The 27,022-nt window shown below is 36.6% G+C and overlaps 1 protein-coding gene across 6 annotated transcripts in view; it reads left to right on the top strand.

Annotated features, from left to right (window-relative positions):
* LOC135697833 (phospholipid-transporting ATPase VD) overlaps positions 1-27,022 on the top strand; it is a 169,158-nt gene that overhangs the window by 81,262 nt on the left and 60,874 nt on the right. For 4 of the 6 annotated variants that reach the window (XM_065217676.1, XM_065217675.1, XM_065217674.1 and 1 more), the window contains exon 2: positions 20,122-21,501. In XM_065217676.1, coding sequence (XP_065073748.1) covers positions 20,543-21,501 — 959 coding nt within the window. In that variant the 5' untranslated portion in view covers positions 20,122-20,542. The remainder of the gene's footprint in view (positions 1-20,121; positions 21,502-27,022) is intronic. The other 2 variants (XM_065217672.1, XM_065217671.1) reach the window with 1 other exon arrangement.

The raw sequence follows: 27,022 nt of genomic DNA, 5'->3' as shown, positions 1-27,022 counted from the left end.
AATCGCGCAAAGTTCTAGGATGTGAACTGGTATGCCTCAAAATCTTGAAAATTCTTTTAATTTCGTATAATGTCTTAGTCCGAAAATTTCTGAAAGAATTTCTAAGCTCAATATATCAATTAGGCCTAGCGCAATTTGAATAGTTTACATATAACTTAGATAAATTTAGAAAATTTGAGGCTTTAAAAAAAATCAGGTAACAGAATTTGATAATTTGTTGCGATTTTGTAACCTATAGAATTTTAAAAATTCTGATATTTTTTTTAAATGTCAAGAGGAGAAGAGGTTTTTTTCTACAGTAAACATAAAATGCCGCTACCTTTTTTTCAAGTGACATTAATTGCTGAACTCAATCATGCTGGTATTTCGTTTCTTACCATATATAAAAATATGTTCAATAAACAAAAACGGTGATCACTAGGAATCTGGGATCCGTTCATTACCGGTGACTTGAAAAGCTATTGAAATTAAATGACGTCCCGATTTGGTAAGTTATTTTGGTACAATAAAACATCTCATAGAATCAGTAATATGAGCAATTCTGATTATAGTATCAGATTTGTTCTGTATACAGAGGAACTGGGAGGGCTTATTAAAAACTTCTCACCAATAAAGTAATGATCTTCTTGTAAATTTTGCATATAATTTTATTAATATTTTATTTTATTTAAGCATATTATTTTTGTTACAGTCAATTTGCATTAGCATATGATACAAGAGATTTAATATTACTTGCTCGTTTTCGCGTAAAATAATCAATATTTATCTTACTTGTAATTACCTTTGAAAGTTTTTTTTTCAAGTTTTTTTTTTGTGATCTGAAAATTTACCCAGTTTGGTTAGAAGTTTCGAAGCTAACGCATGTCCACAGGCCTAATAGAAAGATAGGCAGAACAAGTGTATCATTAAGAATCGTTGCATGCAGGGTTGCTTCCACTCACTTGCTATAGATGAGTGATTTTCGGAGTTTTGAATTCGTTAGATGTTGTAATGGAGATTTGTGCTGTTGGATGCGGGTGGAGATTGGAGGGCGGGTGTTTGACGCATAGAGCCTGTCAATTTCGCTTTCAGAGTGTCGCAGTCAACGGTTTTATGATTCGTGAGCGCTCGCGATTCGTAGAATCGTTGATTGTGACTGCAAGTGGATTTGACGGGTTTTGTGTGTCGGACGCTTGCTTTTTGGCCTCTTCTTGTGTCTAATATGTGCAGAGTATCATTATAACGTCCAATGGTTTTGAGATTCCTGGTGGCGTGAAATATATTTGTGAGAATATCTTTTTGAGACTTTAGCAGTCACGTTTTGTTTGTAGTTTATATTTTATTTATTTCATGTAATTATCGTAAATAATAGTTATTCAAAGCGCTGTGGATTATAAGATGCTCGATGACCCTCGAGGGATCGATTTTGCTTACTGAGCAGAAAATCATGGATTTAACCCCAAGCTCTTCCACAGCACAATAAATCGCCACCATCATTTGTATATTTGATATTGAACATTAACCTCGGAAACTATTTGCATATCAAGCGAAAACGTAGTCCTGTATTGTCGCGAAGCGTTATGGTTCTGAGATGCTCGATGACCCTGGAGGGATCGTTTTTGTTTACTGAGCAGAAAATCATGGGTTTAATCCCAAGCTCTCCATCATGACTCTTAAAATTCATTATCACTAAACAAAATTAATATGTTCTTTCGATAGCCGGCTATCGAGAGATTAAATAAACAACAAATAAATAATACATACTTTTGGTTGCATCGCCAACTTGAGGTGAATCCTAACCGAATACCCTACCCAACCCTCCAACTCCGTAGCACTTATGAGGGTGTCGCTAAGTCGGTGGCCTCTCGTCAAGTAAGTACTACATCAACATTTCCTTCCCTATCCCTAGTTATGGTAAAGATGGGCGTGGCCGGGAATAGCGACAGTCATGCTTCTGTTACTCTTGTTTAGATTGGAACCAATGTTTACTCCTCAGCATTATTCCTGAAAGTAGTCTAACTGAGAATTTCAGAAGAGACGTGAGTGTCGCTAGTATCCAATCTACGAAGTATATCATAACAACGCTAACGCTAACGCTAACGCTAACGCTAACGCTAATAAAACATCTCATAGAATCAGTAATATAAAGCTAAATGCACTTAGTGCATTATTTTCTATCGTTCCAATCTTGAGCGACTGTACGGCGATCAACAAATACATTTTGCAAAACTTGGGATTGTTAACTTTAACAATAACAAATAAATCCAATTAGCCTAGTACCAAGTCATGTATAAATACATAAGTTTATAAGTACACTCAATTCTGTTTTTACGCGATTATTTTAGCGTTTGTAGTTTTGATCGTGTAATCTAAAATTGCAACCAAATTGAATGCGACTTGTTTAAACGATCAGAGAAAAAGTATGGTGGTATTGAAATTTCTGCTATAATCGATAAAATGAAAATCGCATAAAACAGAACTGAGTGTAACTAAGGATTTTCAGCAGGCAATAATCGGTTGAAATGTTCTTATCAACTGTTAATTCCTTTTGCTTGAAGCCCAATGACCTTTTCAGATGTCACGATTCTGCATAAAAATGTACCTACTATGTACCTGTAATAAGTTGCTTACTCAACATCTCTTTGAACCGTTCGACAATGATTGTTTACTTTTACAAGTTTTGCCATGTTTAGTACGGGTTGGACGACTCCACCCCAAAGAATGTTACAGTCAGAGAAGGTCACGTCATAGTTTGCCATAAGTTCACAGCTGGCTACAGTCCCGTAGCAGTGCGCTGCAGGAGAAGGCATCGAGATACAATCTATTGAGGCCGTTCAGATTATTATTTACTTTCTTGGCGTTATACAAGTACCTACCTGGCCTTTTCTGCTGATGTTGACTATTGACGGTAAAGCCACACAATTTGCCCGTAGTGCCATAATATCTTGAAGAGAAGGGAAAAACACTACAAATGATCACATTCTATCCATTCAGTTGAAACTTGCAGTTCGCTATGATTCATAAAGGCACCAATATTGAATTGAATCCTGACTCCACGCCTCATTTGTTTCGGTGGGGACTGCTTATTCAACGAAATCAGATTATACAATTTACAGTTTTGGGTTCAGCACACACTGGTAATACAAATCATGTGTGCCAGAAGTGTCAAGCAAACCAATCCAATGTTTTGATATCGACCTGACTATACTCTTAATTGTTGGTCGCGTTTGCTGTCCACTAGACGACGGCCAACGCACACACAAATGTGCCTCAATAAAGTTTACTGACCGCTTTTTTTTTTGTCTTACGCTGCTATTCAAACTTTTTTGTTGATGTTTCGTCGTCTTTGTTTATCAAACATGGTATATACGCGATTCAGGCTTTTAGTTTTATCCCATGGTCAGCAAGTTTAAGGTTAACGCAAATCGCGCGATTCCAGCGTAAAATGAGGGAGAAACCATATCGGCTTACCTCAGTCGGGTCGACGATACGCATCGAAACGGAGAGAAACAGACAATGGAATGTATATTTGGCTTAGACATCGACGGAGCTAGACGCCCATCACTATCGAGCCGGAGGGATTTTCCCATATCATGCCTCAAAGCCATACCTGGTGTTTGTCCATGTAATCTGCGTGCTGGTAATGCTGTCGTAGAAGGTACTTTGGTGATAAGTTGCGCAAATATTGACACTTTTGCTTGTTTGCACTTCTTGGGTCCGGTCACGTGAGATTCGGTGGTTACATACTTACAGTTTACGGTGCTTGGTTCCTGTTTCATAACTTTTTAGAGTAACGTAAAACACCCAACCAGCAAATGTAAGATTCTACATCAGATTTGTATAAAATATATACATAGTCTATAATAGATCACCGCATATAAAGATTTTGTAATGTGGTCGTACAACTTGCTTACCAAATGACCATAGCGTACCATACAATACACATTTCGAAAAATTCATGTAAATTTCTACGACATATAGCGCACATAAAATTAACGCCAGGTTTGGCATAAATCCACGCGATATTTCGTGTAAATTTAAGCGCAATATCGCATAAATTAGCAATATTGTATGCAAGCTTGTAAACGATTTCGCTGTTTATGCCAAGTATAGCTCAACATTAAACGAAGGGAGATTTTACGCTATAGTTAAAATTCAGAATTTTTTTCTGTGTAGGTTAAAAAAATTGTTTTGAAAATGCCTAAAAGATCTACAGTTGCCAAACTATGCCTGAAGAATAAACATTTTTTTTAAGACCAGCCATGCTTCACGGTGTGCCAATATGGTCTGGTTGTTGCACTACACAGGAAAAAAAAATGTAATATCGATCAACGTAATTCAAGCTGATGTATGAAATAATGATGTAATAGCAAAAAGCAGATACAATATTACATCAATGGACGTAATTTTGTTCGCAAAATCGATGTACATCGTACAACGTAATATTACATAACCGGCGGAATGATCTCTGTGCAGCTGTTTGGATGTAATATTCAACAACTTTTTTTTCTGTGTACCAGGAAAAAAGCACATCAAAGGATTCACAACAAAGTTCTGTAGATGATTTTGAAGCTGCCTACCTGGTACAGTACTACCGAGGTACACATAATGAATGTTGAGACTTTAAAACAAGTCTCAAACAAAATAATTAATAATTTCAGGTAAAAATTGTTACAATCTTCAATTGTCACGATCAATTCCCTTTATGATAAGGTAAGATAAAGTTTTAGTTTTTAGTTTTAAGATGACAATTGTTATACACGCAGGTATAGAAAATCTGTTTAAAATACTGAACTGCAAGAACATAGTAAACACATTTAGATATATATCATAACAACATCTAGGTTAAAATATTAATGTATATTGATTTATATTTGGTGTACAGTAGTTTGGAACAGTTGGTGTACTACTAGCGCCTATAGCGGATGAATAGCGCAAATTACTGCAAAAATGTTCAAAAATCACGTTGACGCTATGCAGAAACGAATTTTAAGATTTTGCATAACAATCCTGGAACATGAGAAACATATCAAATTCTAGTTTAAGTAGTTCTTTAACTTATTCTAGTTTCTTAGTATGAAACCTCAGCTACGCTTATAAGAATTTCCATTCATAAAAGGTGTTTTTATTATTCTATATAAAAATGGTTCATATAAAACAATGCCCGATCAATCCGATTCTCGATGATCCCGTTGAAATACACCAAATCCTGCGGTTGAAAAAAACAAACGCACTAAATACAAAAAGAAAAACAAATCTACTAACCCAGTAGTGGGTCAAATCGGACATCTAACCGAGTGCAGCTTAGTCGGATTTAGTTACCTCCGCATCGCATTGAATGGCAGAAAGTGTATTACCTGGGTTGTTGGTTGGCGTGATCACTGATTATTCACGAATTAATTCCAGTTTTATACACTTTTTCTCTCTGTTGCTTTCCGCTGTGTTTCAAGTTTTATATTGCTTCGTATTGTTCCACTTTCATTGAGCCAAAATAGCGAAACGACGACGACGACGGTTGCCGTAAAACGAGCAAGAAGAAAAAAATGAATGAGTAAATTCGAAAACAACAAGTAGCAGGAGACACCAGTTAGCAAGCAGGAGAAAGAGAAAGAATGAAAGCAAAAGTAGCGAAATCAAGTGGATGATGAATCATCGTTTGTTGTCGGTGCGTTTGGTTTTCAAAATTTGCACCAAAGCAAAAGCAGGTTGGATTTAATGCAAGAAATATCGCCGCTTTATGACTGCTCAAACCGAGACTTTAATGTTTGATGGACAGACGCACTTTTTACTTTTGCTTCTTTCAAGAATTGCGAAGATCGATTTGACGTATCTTTTGAATTTTTAAATTATAATAAAACACTTTAAATCCAGCTAAATGAATTATATGACCAATATTAACAAACATCCAATTTGTTGGAAACATGCTGGAATTCATAATTCATTTTACTGAACCACCTAATAAAAACATCTTTGCGAATTTATCAGCTTGTAGAAAACCAGCTGTGTTAAATACGTAAAAAGTTTCCTCTGAAAGGTTTTATACATAATAAATAGAATGAAATGTCTGAAAGACACTTGTAGGTAAATCCATCATTTTTTTTTATTCATTTATGATTTCTGTTGGAATGATGCTCACTCATTGTGCGTCCGAGGGAAAGCACGGAAAAACTAACACAATTTTGTACGCGGAGGATGAAGTAAGACTGAGATACATACTAACTGTTTTGCTGCACCGCAGTCGGGGTCGGAAACCTATAAAGTGCACTTGGCGGAAAGATGATCTCGATCAGCTTCCTCGCTCTTCGTATGTACCGACTGGTTGAGTGAGCTAGTGACTGTCTGTCTGTCTGACTGATTGATGGAGTGAATTTCTACAGTCTGTGTTAATTAAAAGTCCAATGGAAGTTGTAAAAGTACATGCATTGATTGAATGTTAGTCCTTGTTTTTTTACGGTTGGTTTGCAAAGGATGTACTGCTTCCGTTTTAGCTAGTCAATTTTTATTCATTCACGGCGGTGTTGAATAAAACGGCTTTCGTCACTGTCACGAAATGATAATGATCGTCAATGAAAGCGGTCAGTGATGTTCAAGTGCAAGTTTCGTTGATAGCGTAACTTGTAATGATTATTCTGTGAATTAAGTATAATCAATGGCGTTCGGCGAACGGCCCTCTTGGTTTTCAACAAGGGTGGGTGGATTACCATACACACTTAGAAAATTTGATGTAAATTTAGGTGCTCTGAGACTGACATATACGAGCGTCAATTTTGACATAAATTTGAGTCATAACAGACGCGAAATATAGCTTAATCAAACGTACTTTTCGTCGAGCAACGAACTTTTTAGTCTCGGAGCACTTAATATTACATGACATGTTTGTTTACGTCTCATCTTTTATGTCAAAGATGGATTCCGTCACTTGTAAAATTAGCTATTTCTAAGTGTGTAACAATAATTTGAATAAGGATGCAGACAAACTTGCTGATTTCAAATATGATATATTATAATGAGAATTGTATTTGTATTTGTAAGATGCAAGAAGAGGATGAAATGGAAGCTATTTGTCCGCATAGATTATGGTCCTTGGAATCCCAAGTAACCAAGAAGCCCGTTGATTCGCCTTTTTGCAATATAAGGCTAACATGCGGCTAATATATGACTATTAATGCTTTACATTAGCCATATATTGCAAAAAGACAAATTAACGGGCTTGGGTTACTTGGGTTTCTTTCAAAACCCTGCGACTGAACTGGATTTTCAGGATTTGGCACTTTGAAGCATTAGCCTAAATTAGAAATTCTAGGGATAACACTAATGTATTTCAGAATTAAAGCGACAATGGAATTTTGACTATTACTGTCTACGTTTCCTGGTTCAATTCTAATGAATATTCTGGAAGATGAACCAGCCTGCGGCTAACAATCTCAATAATAAAGAAATACATATGAAATCCGAATCAGTTCTTCTGAGAACAATTTTGAGAGTTCTGGTTTGATAAGGGTTCCAATGAACTTCCGAAAAGAGCTTTGAGGCTTTTCTGAATGATATTGAACTCTAAAGATGATTCCTAAATAATTCTGGGGCTAACAAGAATTTCAAGGGAATTCCAAGGATAATATCAAAAGAATTTGGAGAAGAATTTGTAGTGGAGAATTCCAAGTGAATTTTCCAAATAACTCAGAGGTGAACTGGAAAATAATTCTTATCAGTATTTCAAGACATTTTAGAGCATAATTGCATGAGAACTATACGGAGAATTCAAGCAATAATGGAAGGAAGCTTCATTTAATTCTATGGAGAGTAATTAAAAATTCCAAGAGAACCCTAGGGTGAGAGTTTTGGGACTTTTATAAAGACAATCACATGAGAAAATATCTGGTAAATTCTGAAAAGTGCTCTGATTCTACAGAAATTAGAAATTATTGCAGCAATAAAGTGAGACAAAGCTAACGACTGTTGAATAGATTAATAAATGTAAATAATTTCCCTAAAATGTCTGAATATTTTGATTGCTAATTTAAGTGAGTCGGAAAATGTTTTTTTTTAGTAAGGAGTAGATTGTATGTGCAATACCAGTCATAGTATGAAATTTACATACGAATTAGCAACCAAACAATTAAAAATTCGATGAAAGTTTCAAATACTTTGATAATCCATTTAAAATACCAAAATTGCAGAATGTTTATTTCCAATCTGTGTTCATTAAGGTTCAATTTACTTTGATGCTTTTTGGAAAATTTCAAAAGCAGATTTTTCCTACGAATTATTTCAGATTGCAACAAGCTCGCACTATTCGATTCCTTTTGATATTTTACATAAAATGACGCGAGCTTTTTGCAATCTGAAATAATGCGTCGGAAAAAACTGCTTTTGAAATTTTCCAAAAAGCATCAAAGTAAATTGAACCTTAAGGTGAAGGTGAAATAGTGAGTAAATATAAATTTAAAAAAAAAATGGTTTCTCTGAGACATCACATACATTTTATTTTTATCATAGTCTTGTAGGCCATAATTTGGTCTTGAAGAATCCTTTAAACCTTTAAACTTGCAATGTTACATGGAATCAATTAACATTTTATCACATCCACCATAATATTAATCCTGTTTACACATCGGTTTGCAACTTTCATATTATGTAAGACACTAAGTTTCAAAAAATTACAAAAACTCTATTCTTTTCTCTACTCGCAATCGCGCACTTAGCGCACCGGAAAAATGGCAATTTTGTCGTTGTTCATACCAAGATAGCTTACAGAGTAATTTTTTAGAATTTATTTGGTGTCATTGGATGAAAAGTGTTTTAATTCTTTTGGTGAAGTTTTTCGAGTAAATTAGTTCTAGTATAAAGCCTTAGCAAGACATATCCTGTTACGAAGCTACTTTAAGATATAGATGCAGATTCATACCATCTCAAACTCCTTGCATGCCTGATCATGCTTGGCATGCAAATGTTTGACACTGGACACTATCAACGAATTTTAAAAATAATTATAAATTTATTTCTGCACTTTGTGCTAACCAGGTACCAATATTAGGACATCGTACGTGGTTAGTATGTAAAACACAAAGATCTAAATCCATACCTCTCACGCCAAAGTCATGAGTTAAAATCTCACCCAGATAGCAAAGAAATGATCTAAATTTTTAAAACCTAATGATATTATGGGGTTTCACGAAGGTTTACAAATCTATCATTAAGTCGAATCATTGTATACCTTGTTGAGTCAGCAGAACTTTAAGATCTGATATCCGGGATGATTTTGATAATCCAACAATGTTATTGACAAACACAATTAATAATTTTAAATGATGTCTTAAGTCTCCGTAAAATTCAAAATGCTCAAAAAGTATGTGTGGACATCGATCAAGATTTGCGTGATTATCTCTCACCCCAGCAGGCCTGTGTTCAATCTCAGTCAGCGCCGCCGGGATTTTCTGAGTCATAAAATCTCTGATCACGCCTTCCTTCGGAAGGGAAGTAAAGCCGTTGGTCCCCGGTTCATGAGTTGATGGGTCGATATGTAGGGTCCAGGTGTGGGAGCTGCCCTCCTGGCGCGTCGGTAGCATTGGTACTCAGCACGGAAAACAAGATCGACGGAAAAACAAACCAAAGGAAAAAAAAATCGATCAAGATTCCGATTAACCATTAAATATCTCCACCATAATTTGAAGAATGATAACTATTCTGGTAACACATCTTTGTGTTCACCAAAATGTTGTTTGGCTAATAGAACTTCAAGATCATAACTCCAGAAAGATTTGAAGATTCTCCTGCTCAGGTATCTTGTATTGATGTATGCTTTTCCCAGCATACCAAAACAACATTTACGTTATTTTTTCCAGTGACACTATTTGATTTTATAAGAATTTCATGATTTCATGAGATTTTGGAGATCTAGATCATCAACTTGTTAATGTAAATCCCATCTCATATTTTTTGTTACAAAGTATACGTATTGTAGAGCAATTCTGCGGAAAAAATATATGATTATCTCATAGGGTTATTTTTGGACGCCTTTTTTAAGACGAAAGGTGATGTTTGGGTTTTTTAATTAATTGATTTCTATATAGCAGGTATTTGAATCAATAAACATGGATCTATTTGAAAAAAATCCGAATTATCTTTAAAAAAATCAATCAATCAATTTCCTAGCCATTCTCCATGAAATATGTTTACTTCAATTTATAATATTAGTCTCTTAAATCTCGTTCAGCCTACAGTAGTACGCTTACATATAGGCACTGACATATACCCTATTCAATTTAAAAATCAGCTAGGAAACAAACTAACCTGGGTCGGTATAGGTCAAAATGAAAAGTACCGTAAAACGGGGTATCTTCGATAATGCGGGTAACTTTGATAGTATAATATAAAGAATAAATTTACTCGTTGTGCTGTTTCCAAATAAAAAAACATTGGTTCCATATTGTAGCTTAGGGTATTTCCGTTGAATCGTGTATAGTTTTTATATAGTATATGTTACATATTTTACAAAAATATTAAAAATTCGTGTTTTTCGCTTTTTTGAAAAAGCACTCAAACTCACTTTTGAAATGTATTTCCGATACAGCCATCACAAATTCAATTTTCTATTCTTATTACTTATGAAGTTTTCTGATTAGGTACTCATTCAAAGTTTCATATTTAAAGAACTAAATTATTTGAGTTTCACTCATTTTTTTCTACATTCATCGAGCATTATCAAAGTAACCCCAAATCAAAATACTGAAGTTCGGTTAGAAAACTAAAAAAAATAGTGCAAATGCTTTAATTTTCGTTCAACATATTACTAACGAATTAACTCTTGAATCCTCAGTACTTGTTTTAAAAATACAAAATTTGAAAAACAGTCATTGCCGCTAAAAAAATTTAGAATATACTTTGAAAAACTATCAATGTTACCCCGTTTTACGGTACTTCAATTTATAATATTAGTCTCTTAAATCTCGTTCAACCTAAATTCGTTGTAATATGTTCGAATCAGAGTCGAAGTCGGTCGGTTAAAACGTAGACATATGTTGAAAATTTAGGATGCAGGAAAAGTTACAGTCCTGGAAAAATGGTGCTTAATAATGAACAAAGCTCCCGTTGAAATAAAGCTGATTATTGATAGAGTGTAATTTTACCCAACGATAAGATTGAATTCTTATCACGTGGTGTTTCCCGCTTGATAAATTCAATTTCACCACGAAAAGAGTATAAATCAACGAAAAGGGTATAAATAGTGCGATATCAATTACATTCGGTGTTATGAACTGGCGATGTCCGCCTACGAATGCTAAACTAATGCTAATTGCTGATATCTCTTGACCCAGTGCCAGCACCGCACAATTTAATGGTGGCGGGAAAATGTTGAATGAACACAACAAACACGGATATGCAAGATTTTCACGACCAGCAGCTATATGTAGTATTTGCTCCGTAGGCTAGACAGATAGCCCTGACTCTAGTGAACTCAATTGGGTACGAATAGTGGCAATCGGTCGGTCGAATGATCCCCGGCAGAGTGCACTGAACCGATTTTTATCTGACTGTTCCTGACTTGTAGGCAAAGATGGCGTCGCGCAATTTGTAGTTACCTAGTATTATTTGTCTTCCCATGAGTTAACGGTGGTATCTTTTTCATGCTTACCACGAGGTGGTGTAATATTTCTGGTAGCCTGTAAAACGGTGAGCACAAGTAATGTTATGATATGACCATTACAAAACCTGAAACAAATTTCCAAAAATTCGGGTGGTAGTTGAAGTGTTCATCTTTTAAAAATTTATAACTCTTGAACCAATGAGGAAAATGAAAAGGAAATCGTCTCAGAAATAAAAAAAAAATAAACTGGTAAAATTCCAATTGCATGGAAAAATCAAGGAAGCCATTTTCCGATTGATATTTTTTTTTTCGCAATACCTTTTCTCTTACTTGTAAATTTTTTAGCTTTCATTGGCGAACATTTCAGTTTGGGTATATTTTACCGTTTTTGATTATATACTGAAAACTACTGGCCGGTTCGCGCCATTATAAGAAAATCATAAAACAATCGAGAAAACGATAATTTTCATAGCTTTCCTATGACTGGTCGTTGGTTTTCCGTCAAAAACGGTAAAAAACACCACTTTGAAATGTCCACCTCAAGCATGAAAAAAAAATCATTAGGAAAATGGTCATTACCATGACAATGGTTTTTCCTGATTTTCCTTGCAATTTTTATTCACCTTGAAAATTTTCGTTGAAGCATTTTTCAGATTTTATTTTTATAGATTTCTGAGATAATCACTTTACTACACAACGTTCTTTCTAGGACGCTTGATTCAAGATTTAAAAATTTTCAAAGTACATGATGTCCGGGAAAATCCGAAAACTTCAACTAAAATTGTCCGGGAAAATTAACCACATCGATTTTTTTTTAAATTTTGAATCGTTCATATAACCATAAACTCTAGCTGTGGGCAAAATTTCATTAAATTCTGAAACCCTCGGCCCATTTTATCCGATAATAATAATAAATCACCAGTTCTTTTCTTATATGCAGGTTCAGCAATCGATTGCCATTTAATTTGTACGCTCAGGCCCCTCTGCTCCATTTCGTATAGTCCAGTATGCTCAGCAGAAGAGGCTTGTGTTCCCAGTTTGCAGAGTTGCAGCCTATCTGGGTCGTCTGATTCGCCTCCCCTGTTGATGGGTAGCACATTGCCTCAAGGTAGGGTTCGCTATTTGTTAATTTGATAATGGATTGAGAGTACTTCACTTTATCTTTTCTTCGTGACCAGCTGTCAACGTGCAAAATTAATTTCTTCACAAGCATAAACTTGAGATCGCGCGCATATCAAGTTTCGGGGTCGACCATTCTTTCCGCAATGGCTGCAGGGTCACTTTAAACATGTATTAATCAAGTTTCAAGTGCTCGGAACTCCCATTGCTCGCTTTTAATTGAAACTACGCCCACAATGAGTTGACTCAATTATCGCCAACCGACAGTAACGGCCGGGGAGTTGACAACCAATCATTAGCGAGCAGTTTTCGCGATAATCACAAAGGGCAGTAGTCTTTCCTTTTCTGCGGCTGCCACGTGCACCAATGGACGCTGACTAGGGCTGATTGTACTACGGTATGTACGATGCGATGTGACCATACACTTTTTAATCCAATTTACTCGGTGCATGTCATGTCGTGGAAAGCATAGCATTCAGTCACGTAATAACCAAATTACTTGTCACACTCTCGGAAGATAACATTCAGCCATATCATTCCGTTTGCCAGTCCCGCCTACACGAGAATCTCTGGAGCCATCACCCATATCGTATCCCAGAGAGGTGTCATGCTTTAACGTCCGGAACAGTTATTTTTCCGTTGTGTCGTTACGTGCCAGGTTGTCATACTGGGTAGAGACAAATTCCTCAAGCTCTGGACCGTCACTGTCACGCCTTTTGACAGCTTTAATACGTGCCCAACATCCAATGGGAAATGGTTTCATTCTTTTTACATCCCGTCTGCTCCCGCCGCCACGTCATGTTTATCGTCGTCGCCAAGCTCGTGCGAAATCAAACCGTGACTGGAAAAGAACGACGACATATTGCATCTGACGAAGCGAGAGAAAATGTACGCGACGCGGAAATATCTAGTCGCTGATAACAATAATTACAATTTGCAATGGTGTCATTCTTATACTGAACATATCACGTCGTTGCGAGATGGTAGAAGCTGTGAGAGCATGTAATATTTATGTCGATGAACAGTTGCTTACTATCGGTCATACTACGTAATATAAGTGAGCATATGCCGCTATTATTGAGTGATTCTGTCATTGTTTGGTTGCTTCAAATTAGTCGCGCAACTGAATGTTGAAAACGGTTCCACATTTCACGAAGGACTGTTTTTCGGCAGTTCAGGGTTTTTTTTATATTCCAGACTAGAACAATAAACAGTGGTCGCGAAAAAATGGGCCACTCGCAATTGAGTAAAACTTTTTGACCTTGTAACCCAATAATGTCAAAGCTGGCCTACGGGCTACCCCAGCGTAGTGGTTAACATCCATACCTCTCACGCCAAAGTCACGAGTTCAAATCTCATCCCCGGACAAGTCACGAATGACCCAAGTAACTATAAGAAAAAAAAAAAAAAAATCGGAGTGTTTTTGCGATCAGTGGTAGTGCGTCGAATTATCAGTTAATGCGCAAACATATTTTATGCATCTAGAAACAAAAATCGGAACCTGTCCTACTGTATAGAGGCAGAGCCACTGAACCAGGAAAACCGGGTGAACCGAATCTACCTGTGTACCAACTCTCAAAACATAAACATCTATCAAAATATTGCTTGCAATGGATAGATATCGAGTAAACTAGAAGATTGAGTGTATTTTTCAATAGATTAGAGTATGAATATGGCATTAAATCTGGTTTTGAAAGTTGGTGCATAGATAAAAAGTGAGGTTACGGGACGCCACTGCTCAACAATATTGCACATTGATTTTTCATCCTTACTCGCATCTCCATTGATTAATAGCGACTGTGACATAGTCACGACGCATGGTAGTCTAGTCGCATAGGAGATTGAGCGAAAATCCGTCCTCCGTCTACAAATCATGAAAACCATAAAAAATACAATCAATGTTGTTCAATACCAAATACCAATTTTCTAATATCATTATATTTTTATAAAAAGAATTTTTAATTATCTTTCATTTCATATTTTTAACTTTAAAATCGGCCTAGTGATTCAAAAGTTATGAATTTTTGACATAAAAAATCATTATTAAAAAAAATCGATTTTTTGGACCATAGTAACATTAAAATGGTCACCCTAATGACAAAAAAAATACTGGTCTAATATAGGATACTACAAAACTACCATTTTCTACGAAATTCTGAGAACCACTATATCGTTTTGCTATGGAATGGCTGATGTAGAGCCATATCTATATTAAAATCGGTCCCAAAATGCATGGATTCTTCTAATTTCACGGTTTGTATCGATGTAAAGCAATACATTTTAGTTTTTAGAATTCTTGAACAGGTACAGGGTGCGTGACGAATTTTTGCAGTAAATTTCAAATAGTAATTTGTCATGCTTGTGCATCATGATTTAGATATATTTGGCAGCACTGGATAGCTTATACTGTTAGGTGTAAGATTTAAACAAACAATGTTGAGTAAACGTAAAGATGTCGAAACAAGAGAGCAATCTGTCAGCCGTTGTCGCTTTGTTGCGCGCCGGAGTATGCATGAAAGAAATAATTCGGTCGGTAAATGTGTCTGAAAGAACAGTGTATAATATTAAAAAAGGCTTGGGAAAGTGATAAGACGGAGCACCTGCTCATACTGCTAATAAAGCACAGAAATGGCTTACGGAAAATATTTCGTAAATTTGGGAGGAAGAAATTTGGCCCCCAAGCAGTCCCGATATCAATTCGTTGGATTATTTTGTATAGGGCGTCGTCCAACAGGATACCAATAGAACCCCTCACACCACACTTAAGTCACTAAAAGCTAAAATCAAGGCAGTGATGACATCTATGGATCGAAACATTTTAAAACGTGCATACTGCAGTTTCCGGAAGCGTCTAACTACAGTCGTCGAAAGGGAAGGCATTTTTTTTTTTAATAAATTTACTTACAACTTCCATATGTTGCGAAAGAAAATAAATCGCACAAAATTCATTGCTAGAATAACTAACTGGTGTATTTTTTCTCAAATATGCCATTTACTGCAAAAATTCGTCACGCACCCTGTAGATTGAGGTTAGAATGACGCCACTAAATCCGCCCCGTAACGTTGGTAGATCACCTTTTCGAGGTACATTACTGGATGTATGATCTACCACCAATTCCTAGTCTTGACTACTTCAAACTAGGGGAACAGAATTTTTCAGTAATCAAAGGAACACATCTTAGTCCTTATTAATTTTTATGCCTTGGTGATAGTGATAAATCCTCGGGTTGCTTAGACCGAGGATGATCTTGAAACAAGGAAAAAATGAGTTAGTTAGTCTTCATCTTTGTGATTCCAAATCTTCTATTCGTTGTTCCTTAGTTTGAAGTGGTTAAGACTAGGGTTCTGATGCATGGTGATTATCGGTGTCATTCCTTAATTTTGTTGCTAAGGAATCCAATTTTGACTGGCAAAGGGGCGCGTCTTTGGAGGGTGTCCCGATCCGGATCCGGATGTAATTTACTTGAGCTTTAAAGTAAAATATTCACAATACTAGACTTGGAATAAATAAATACGTGTCAATACCGAAACTTTACTTCCGGTATTGGTTTTTGACGGTTTCGAATCAAAAAGAACATGTAATTCTTAGTAGAAATCTCATAGTATTAATCGCAGAATTATCGTGGAATTCTGATCAGAATTATTATGTGTAAACTCTTCTCTTGATACCTTGGAATTCGTTTTGGAATTCCTTTGAAACTCGGCTAAGAATTTCCACGGAATCCTCCTTAGAATTCCTTTCAAACTATCCTAAGTATTCGATCCCTTTAAAATTCTTCTAAAATTTTTCTTTGAACTTTTCCTCTTTAATTCTATTCTATCTATAATTTTATATTCAAAACTCACCACAGAAGTCCTTCTGAAAACTCTTAAGAAACCCCTTGAAATTTTCCTCAGAAATCCCTTGAATTTTCCTCAATTTTGTTTAAAAATAATCTCACAGTATTATTCCTTTTTTTTTATTTTCCGTTGAATCTGTTCCCCTAAATTTCAATTTTCTTCATTTTTCATTCTTCCTAGAATCTCTTGGAATTATCTAAGGATTCCTTTGAACTTATTGTTGAGATTCTTGTCAGGACTCTTTAAAAAAATTCTACTAGTCTAAGACATGCTTCAAGTCTCCGCGTACATCGTACGGGTTAGGCAAAATATGTGCGTTTGACTTTATACTGTCGCATAGATGGCCCTTCGCTCATTTTCTACTTCTATTCAATTTTCATACTGCCGTACCCTAGCGGAACTATACACCTCTTCTAAAGATCATTCTCTAGCTAGTAAATTATCACACTAAAGCATCATGTTAGCATTTCCAACCAACTCTGAAAATCGCAAACTTCGCGTATGAAGTAACATAACAACACTTTGAATATAATTATGTTCGATGGATTGTCCTCGGAACGGCCATTCCGGAGTAAGTTCCCGTAGGGTCTCTAGTGGCCATAGAAGTGCTTGGGAAGAAATCCCTACAATATGGGTATTAAAACTCATGAATTTGCAGCAGAAGACCGTTTATCATAATTTTGTGGTCATTTGATGGATTGTCCTCGGTACGGTCATTCCGGCGCAGGCTCCTGTATGGCTTCTAGTGGCCATAGTTGTGTTTGGAAAAAAACCCATATAATTTGGGTATCAAAATTAATGAAATTACACAGGAAACTATGCCCCATGTCATTCTTTCGTCATCTGAATATCAGGGGAAGCTTCCTATAGATATTAGTGACGTTTAAAGTACGCACACTAACGGACACAATCACCGTATGGATGGATTCTTCCCGCTAAAATGAGTCTGACAGTGGTTTGCTATTATTTTACACAATTTTTTCACTAATACTTTTTCACAAAGCGCACTAACATTGGTGTACGCGTACGCAAACTAGTGCAATAAGCGTCAGCAATCTCAATGGCATGTGAAGGTTTGTTTACAAAAAGCTTGTAGGCCCCTTTCTCGTGATACTCTTCAAATGTGTTTTATTTTTCACCTTTAGCCCGCGTAACGGAATCCATCTTTTAAATAAACGTCTTAACAAATATTTCATGTAAAATTGAGTGCTCCCACACTTAAAAATTCGTTACTCGACGAAAAGTACGTTTGATTGAGCTGAATTTCGCGTCTGTTATGACTGAATTCTATGTCAAATTTGACGCTCGTATATGTCAGCCTCGGAGCACTTAAATTTACATGATTTTTTCGAAGCGTGCAGGTTCTACCACCGACAAACCGACATGAATCACCATAGCAAAAACAATCCATCGGATGACCACAAAATTATGATAAACAGTCTCCTGCTGTAAATTCATGAATTTTGATACCCATATTGCAGGGGTTTCTTCCCAAACACTTCTAGAGATGAACTAGCCTTCGGCTAAAAATCTTTATAATAAAGATAAAAAAAAACCCAAACACTTCTATGGTCACTAGAAGCCCTACGGGAACCTACTCCGGAATGGCTGTCCCGGGGACAATCCATCGGATGACCACAAAATCATGATAAACAGTCTCCTGCTGTAAATTAATGCATTTGAATACCCATATTGCAGGGGTTTCTCTTCAAACACGTATATGGTCAATAGAGGCACTACGGGAACCTGCTCCAGAATGGCCGTACTGGGGCAATCCATCGGATGACCACAAAATTATGATAAACAGTCTCCTGCTGTAAATTCATGAATTTTGATACCCATATTGCAGGGGTTCTTCCCAAACACTTCTATGGCCACTAGAGGCCCTACGGGAACCTGCTCCGGAATGGACTTCTGGGGACAGTCCATCGGATGACCACAAAATTATGATAAACAGTCTCCTGCTGTAAATTCATGAATTTTGATACCCATATTGCATATTCCCAAACACTTCTATGGTTACTAGAGGCCCTATGGGAACCTGCGCCGGAATGGCCGTTCCGGGGAGAAACCTTAAACTGGTCTTCAAGTAAGCTGAAATTGTTTCTTGAAGGAGATTCTGATACTTTCATATCGATTCCTTCGAAATTCTAGCGAAAGTGGCAAGAAAATGCTTAGTTCTGGAACATTATACAGGAAATCCGGATTTCCGGGAACCAGACTATTCCGGATGGACATTTTTGGCAATTCCAAAAAGAGGATAAGTTTCTGAATCCAATGGTGCCAAAAGATTCAAAATCGGTCGCAGTAGCAAGTATTTCAATTTGTGGGTACCAGAGTACCCTTGTCGAGCTTCTAAAGGTGTTTTTTTTGTCGATCACATAACGGTTAATAATCTTTTCCCATCCCGATGACCGTAAGGACCCCTAATACATTTATTATGGTTACTTTGTTTAACGACGTGTTCCGGGTATCATCCATTTCCACGATTTGTGATATAGTTCTATAATTTAAGTTATCGTTCGTTTATCGTATATTTTTTTATTAAGGGCGTTGTTGACCATTCCAAATAATAAACCGTCGAAATATGTACGTAGAAAATGGTAAGCTCATCCCAAACCGTATGGTTGTAGAGACGAACCAGCCTATGGCTCAAAGTCTCTTTAATAAAGAAACAAAACAAAAACTAAGGTGCATTAATTTGGATTTTATGTATAGTTTTGCTAGTTCTTGCCAATCACGGAGTAGAACCTACAAAATGTACGCCCATCTACACTCAAATTCAACCTCAAGTCGAAGTTCAACAGTTCAAACCTGATTCCACTTTAAAGTCTGATAGGAAGGGTGAGCCAGTAGTGGAGGAACTAAGGGAATTTATTTATTAAAAATTTATTAAACGATGTACGTACAATTTTTAAACATCAAGCTATAGGTGTATTTTACTAGAAAAATATTACATAGTAATTTTTCGAAAACTTGTCCTCCATTAATAGGAACACTGTTGCAGTAGTACTGGTAGTTGCTCACTTTGGTTCCTATAATAGTGGAATGCATTGGATTATTATGGGTTCCACTATTATAGGAACACTACGGCAACTATAGATGCAAAGGAGTAAAAATGTTAAGGCAAATAAAATGTTTTCCGTCATTTTGAGCTAATTTTAAGTTGAAAAATGCAAATCTGCTTTATTTTAGGAGAGCTATAGATGAAAAATAATCTTAACCGGTTTTCCATCATTATTCCGACACAACCCCCATACCGCAACTATAGGTACACCACTATTATTGGAACACCTACCCTATTGTATGTCAAATTTTCCAGCGTGAAAAAAAAATCTGAGATAGTTTTTGTTGAATATTATTAACTACAATAATAATTGCATACTTTTCATGACACATGTGTTACACAGAATATGTTCGATAACAAGAGGAGCACAACGTAGATGACATGCCGCTAGTCTACCAGGTGTCCAACACTACACCGACAACTGTCTTTCGCCAAAGCTGAAGCAAAGCTAATTAAACAAATAAACAAAATCGAAAGCGTTAATCCGATTTTCAACTCATTCCATAATTTTTCCTCTCTCTTCCACTTGCAGATCACCGATGTCTACACATTTCACCGGAGGCTCGCTCGATTTTCGATTGTTGATCAGCAGCACAACTCCACAGATGAACAGCTGTTGATGTTGACGCCAAACCAAAACCATCTTGAACTAAAGAAAAAAAACGAAAACAGATCAACTGTTTGTGTGCCTGCTCTATACGAGCGCCTGTTCCAGTGAATAGTTATTGTCAGTCTGTTGAATCTAGTTTTTTATGATTGTTGTGAAATTTCATTTTGTAGCTTTTCTCAATTAGGCAATCATCAATCGATGAAGAAAAAATCAAAATGTAAAATTCAAGGCTGAAAATTAACAGTGATCGAGAGATTTGTGAATTTAAATAGTGTAAATTTGTAGAAAAAGTGCAATTAGATCCAGGGAAGTGTGAATCAAGTCCTAATGGTGTTTATCAACGATGACACAATCGGAGGATTCGAGAAAGGATGGTCCATCGGCAGGTGGATTTCAACCTGCGACGCCTCTGACTCCACAGCAACCGCAGCAACATCTGCAGGTTCCGGGGACGCAACCCGGCCTGCCAAGCGTCACAGATACCAGTCGTACCTATGTGTTTCCCGGTCCAAGTGTCACGGCCGGTAGTGCCGTACCAGTGAGCGGTGTCAATGCGAGTCGAACATTGTTCGAAAACCCTCGCAGTGGAGGCCATTCCCGTTCGATTAGTCATGGAGAAGGTTCCTTTGGAATGGTCGGAGCAGCGGGTAGACCGTCGGCTCTCAAATCCGCTGTCAAAGGAGGTCATCAACGGGCGCTATCACATGGACAAATCACGGACGCCCCGGTACCTCGATCCGGCCATAGTCGAGTTGGATCCAAAACAGATTTCATCCTACCGCCGGGTCACAAGGAACAACCGGAAACTCGGGAAACAGGTACAGCTTCCACGTCCGCAAAAGGCCATTCACGGCAGGCTTCGCGATCGGAATCCATTTACACACTGCGAAGGGCCGATCGTCCTCCCTGGTGGAAAAGATTCATGTTCTGTCGCAGCAGCAAATTTGAAGACCGGGGCTACCGGATAGTAGTTCCTAACCACACAGTGCCTCCGAAAACACCAAAAAATGACCATCCCAACGGTCGCCTAGTAGGGAACAAAATTCGGACTACCAAGTACACACTGCTATCGTTTGTGCCGAAAAATCTTCTCGAGCAGTTTCACCGAGTCGCGAACCTATACTTTATATTCATAGTGCTACTGAACTGGTTTCCCCAGATTAACGCGTTCGGAAAGGAAATTGCCATGATCCCGGTACTGTTCGTGCTGGGCGTGACGGCAATTAAGGACCTGTTTGAAGACCGGCAGCGACGGGCGTCAGACAAGCGGATTAACAACTCGACTTGCCGTGTTTACAATGGGTAAGTTCCGCCTTCGCCTTAGCTATATTGTTGAACAGTGTTATTCGTTTATGTCATTTGGCATCAAAGCGAGCGCTGTCCCTTCTTATCAATGATATACAATCAACGGCGTGAAAAATGGATTCGTGTTTTTTTTTATTACAGCCCCAACAGGTTGATAAATTCCACTTATTGAGTGTGCGTGGGGTTCATAAAATAAATTCTTCGGGGAACAAGCAGGTGCTGTTGTTTTTTGCCTATATAAAGCATGCAATAGCAAAACTAGGAAGCGCATTTTGAACTTAATGACTTATGGGTGCTGTTTTGTTAGCCACGACGAAGTTAGCGATTATAATGATGAGAGTGCTTGTTTTGGTTGAAATGGGGGCTTGATGTTTGTGAAACGATCTATTGTATCGCATAAGCAGCACTATTCGAAAAATTTGAATGTTTATTAGTAGTACATTTATGTCGCAGCATTGAAAAACGTATCGCCAAGGGTTGTTATCAAGTAGCTGAATGCGTTGATTGAAATAGCACCCGTGCGATGAATTGACTATGGTTAGTTACATCATATCTAGGACTTCAAATGAAGATGAGTTTGATGTCGATTATGTACAGCATAGAAGTGACACTTGAAAGTGGTCTCGAAAGTGAAATAATAAAGCAATAGTGACTGTACTGCAATATAAATTCGATTCATAATATGGGTAGGCGGGTAGAGGGGAATAACATAACCACGAGAGCAAAATAATATCTAATTTTACTGTCAATCTCTTATTATGTTATTGGTAAGTCGTGTGCTATAACATGTTAATTGCTTATTCTGCTTATAGCTATTTATGCTATAATAAATATTTTAAAATGACATGAAAATAAGAAATTGTATTATGATAACAGAATGAGTTATTACTATGTTATTGATATAATTTATTGCATAACAAACCATTAGCTCTATGAGATATGGTAGCACGCATTGATATTATTTTGCTACTCCCACCCGACATTTCTCTCTGGATTAGCTGACACTTCGGTTACTTCATAGAATTATCAAAAAATACCAACATAAACATTTACGCAAACAATTAAAATCACATACTGAATAATAATTTCTCTGATGAGAGTATCAGTATCCATAACAATTTGAGATATTTTTGAACATTTTGAAAATTACCATTTGTGTAAAGTTCACGCAACACCCCGAGCAGGAGAAAATAACTAATGAATACCTAATTCTGACCTGATACCAAAATTAGGTATTGACCATTTTTGGTATTATTCTTTGGTATTTTACCTCTTATGTCAGGCTCATCCATACCAATTTAAGGTATCGAGCAACCAGTTAAGTACTTTCAGTGGCACCGATGGTGTAGTGGTAAGCGTGATTATCTCACACCCCAGCAGGCCTGGGTTCAATTCCAGTCGGCGCCGCCGGGATGTTCTGAGGCATACCATTTCTGATCACGGGAAGGGAAGTAAATAAAGCAGTTTGTCCCCGGTTCATGAGTTGATGGGTTGATAGGTAGGGTCCAGGCGTGGGAGCTACCTCCCTGGCGTCGGTAGCATTGGTGCTTAGCACGGAAAACAAATCCAGGAAAATAAAAGTTAAGATCTTTTGTTAATCTTTTAGTGTTCAACTTAAATTTTTTATAGAAGTTAGTGATTTTTTGTTAATAATGTTTTTTTTTTTTATGTTACAGCCAAAATTTCTTTATTTTTTTACCGTGTGTATTTTTCCAGAAAAGGATTTTTTCAAACAACTTTGTCTCAGGCGTCATTTCGATTGGAAGTGGCGTTTGCGAGTTACGACATTTTGTTGGAACATTTTGAATACGCTATGTGGATGTTTTTTTATTGCGAATTTCAAAATGGTCGAATTTTAGCACAAATGTTTCTGCAACAATTATACAAAGTTTCATGTAAATCGGAGATTATGGAGTCTGAAAATATTATTTTTTGTTATTTGGCCTCGAATGAGCATTTTTGCTAGTTTTGTGTGTTTTGATCCTCTAGAGAAATTTGCGTTTACAGGGTGATTCGGAGTAACTGTAACTTAGAAAAATGGACATAACGATTGGATTCTTGCATGAGTTTTTGATATCAGTGCATTTCCATTAGCTCAGTCGGTAAAGGTGCAGCTACAAAGCAATACCATGCTAGAGGTGACTGGGTTCGATTCCCGGTCCAAGTCTAGGAATTTGTCGGGTTGCATAATTTCTCGACTTTCCTGAGCCATAGAGTATGATTGTACTTGCCACACAATTATACTAATGCAAAAATCGTACCGGCATTGAAAGCTCTCAATAAATAACTGTGGAAGTGCATCTAGAGCACTAAGTTGAGAGCACGCAATAAGTTAATATGTGATAAGCAATAAGCTTGAAAAGCAAAGAAGAAGAAGAAGAAGAAGAAGACATATATTTCAGATATACTACATATATAACCTTCAACTTAGCATACATAAATTCAAATCTCTCTCCCTTTACCTTAATTATCACCAACATTTGTCACGAAAATGAATTTACAACTGGCACGCACGTTTTAGTTACAGAACTTCTGAAGTCCTGACGAAGCGTTTAAACCTTGATATTGATCGAATTTTCCTAGTATGAAAATTATTCCTCTATAGCGGCGCTGGTGGTGTAGTGGTAAGCGTGACTGCCTCTCACTCCAAAGGGCCTGGGTTCAATCTCAGTCGGTGCCGTAGGGATTTTCTGCGGCTTAAAATCTTTCAAATTAAGGATTAGCTTACATAAAATGCATAACATAAAATAAATTTACAAAAATCCTAGAACATCAACTTTTGCTAAATTTTTTGATCTTTTTGTTAATACTCTTTGATTTTTGTAATTTTTACGCAAAACACAATATTTGTGATATTTTAAATCGTTATACAAAAGCTTTTCAATATTTCAAAGGTTTGCTTTTTTCTATATGTTTTTTTTTTGTTTTGTATCGGAAATGTTGAATAGAGCATTTTTTTTGTTATTTATGTTTTTTTTAACACTTTTTAGATTTTCACTCAAAATTACCGTGTATGTGTTTCCTAAAAAGAAGTTATTTTTCATTACAACATTCTCTCAGGCGTGATTTCGATTTATTGAAAAATGTCGAATATAGGGGAAATGGATGTAATGTCAGCCTAAATGCCCCTAATTTGGGCCCATACATAAATTCAGCAATCGGCTAAATTTTCAATAGCGACCAAAAATATCCATTAGTACAGTCCCAATGACGCGTTCATCTACGTAAAATTGATAAATAGCAGCTTTTTAGCGATGGGCCCAATCTTAGATACATAGGCCAACATTAGAGCCATTTCCCCTACCATTTTGAAAAAAATGCAAGATTGAAAGTGGCCGAATGATAGCACAAATGTGAATGATTATCCATAACAAACAATTATACATAATTTCATGCAAATCGAAGAAGGTCGAGCCTGATCTATTTGTTATTTGGCGTGGAACTGATTCATTGTTTACATTTGTTTGTTCAGCCTATTTGAATTGTTTGTCTAGAAATGTTCGTGAAACAAATATGGCAACCGGCGGGCTTTAAACCCACAAATCCCATTCTGTACACGGGTGAATTAGCAATTATATTACTGGTACCATAAAATGGGATATCTTTGATAATGCGGGTAATTTTGATAGCAGAATATAATGATTAAATGTACCTTCTGCACTATTTCCCAATTGGAAACATTGGTTCCATTTTAATATCGTATATAGTTTTTATATAGTAGTTTTTATATAGTTACATATTTTCCAAATATCTGAAAAAAAAAAATTTCTTGTTTTTCGCCTGTTTGAACAGGCACTCATACAATCACTTATCAAATGTATTTCCAATTAACCATTCCAAATTCAATGTTGTTTTTTCATGGCTTATGATGTTTTTGAAAAATACTCATTCAAAGTTTCATAGCTCTTGAACTGAATTGTTTAAGATTCACGCATATTTTTTCAACATTAATCGAGTATAATCAAAGTAACCCCAACACACACACTGATGTTCGGTCACAAGACAAAAAAAATAGGGCAAATGCAATAATTTCCGTTAAACATATTGCTAAAGAATTGACTCGAGAATCGTCAGTACTTGTTAAAAAAAAATAAAAATTGAAAAACATTAATTGTTGTGAAACATATTTAGAATATACTTAAAAAACCGATCAAAGTTACCCCGTTTTACGGTACCGATAAAGTACGCGCAATGTTTGGCTAATGACGTGTTACATTATGTCCATATCCTCCATGTCCATGTCCTTATCCTTTACATTTGTCAGATCATTTAATTAGAACAAAATGTGATAAAAAGTGTGTTGACATAGTTAATGTTCAGAACGAAATTTATGTTATGTGTATCAAATACGTATATTCAATTCAAATGAAAACTGTCGCTGAATAACTTTCGGTATTAGGAAGTATCAACATTTTTGAGATATTATTGTTCCCAAAGTTGTAAAGGAGTCCGCTTTGATAATCGTTCTAGAACGGTTGTGTGTTTTTGCTCCGCTGTATGCTGTTATTTTATTTTATTTTTTATTATTTTTTTTTAGCTCTGGCTATCTTGGTGCTGGCGTGTAGTTTTTCGGTGCTTGCATTTAAATAGTTTTGTGTCCCAGGCGCGATAATTTGATTTAGAATGGTTTGTGCTGATGTTTTCCCCCTGTTGCTTAGGTGCCGGGTGTGCTCTCGCTTTCCTTTGTTGCCGGTGTGACTTGACCGCGCTAATCTATTATTAGGTTTTTGCGATGTGCATTGCTTTTTTGCACAGAGTGGCTTGAAAAAGTAAAGTTATATTTAGTTATTGTGGGGTTGGAATCGCTGGAGGAGGAATTGTTTAAAAATGAGTAAAAAATAAGCATCGGGATTGCGCTCCCGGATATATTGATTTGGTGAGTACACTGAAGTCTTTTTTTACACGGTTTTTTACGCGGTTTTTTTTACACGGTTAGTGTCGCTGAGTCGCGATTTACACGGTACGTTTTTAACGATTTCTCGAGAACGATATAACGTATCGACTTGATTCCAATCACATTATCCGTTGCAAGCTATATGTTATCGAATGGTATACTTAAAAAAAAAATAACAATTTTTGGCGTAAACACAGAAATTTTAAAAATATGTCTATATGGACCATAACATGCTATAATTACGAATAGCATCAAAATCCGATTTTTTTAAAAATATTTAAGCATGTAAAAAATTAAAATTTCCGTAGGATGCCGCATGGGCGGGATGCCGGTTGCGCTGGATTGGGGATCGGATGCATTGTTTGCGGGAGCGCATGCGTCCCTTTGGGGGAACAATCGAGGTTTATTGTCATCGTTCCCATTTGTCTGAGGGATGACCTCGATCGCATGAAGCATGTCCCTCAGGTTTTTACGGTTAGGTGTATACGAATAATCCATTATGATTTTTTTTGCATGTTGAAGCATGATTCGTTAAGAAAATAAATGTCGCGATCGAACATGTAAGCTTGGCACTTGAACCGATTAGTTTTTGTTGTGTTGTTAGGTGTTTCCTTAACATGATCA

The sequence above is a fragment of the Ochlerotatus camptorhynchus genome, unplaced genomic scaffold (genome assembly GCF_037179485.1).
Source record: "Ochlerotatus camptorhynchus isolate MF236.1 unplaced genomic scaffold, CSIRO-AGI_Acam_v1.1 ptg000078l, whole genome shotgun sequence".
Lineage (NCBI taxonomy): Eukaryota > Metazoa > Arthropoda > Insecta > Diptera > Culicidae > Ochlerotatus > Ochlerotatus camptorhynchus.
Note: the sequence above shows the minus strand (reverse complement) of the source record. Positions and strands in the feature narration are given on the sequence as shown.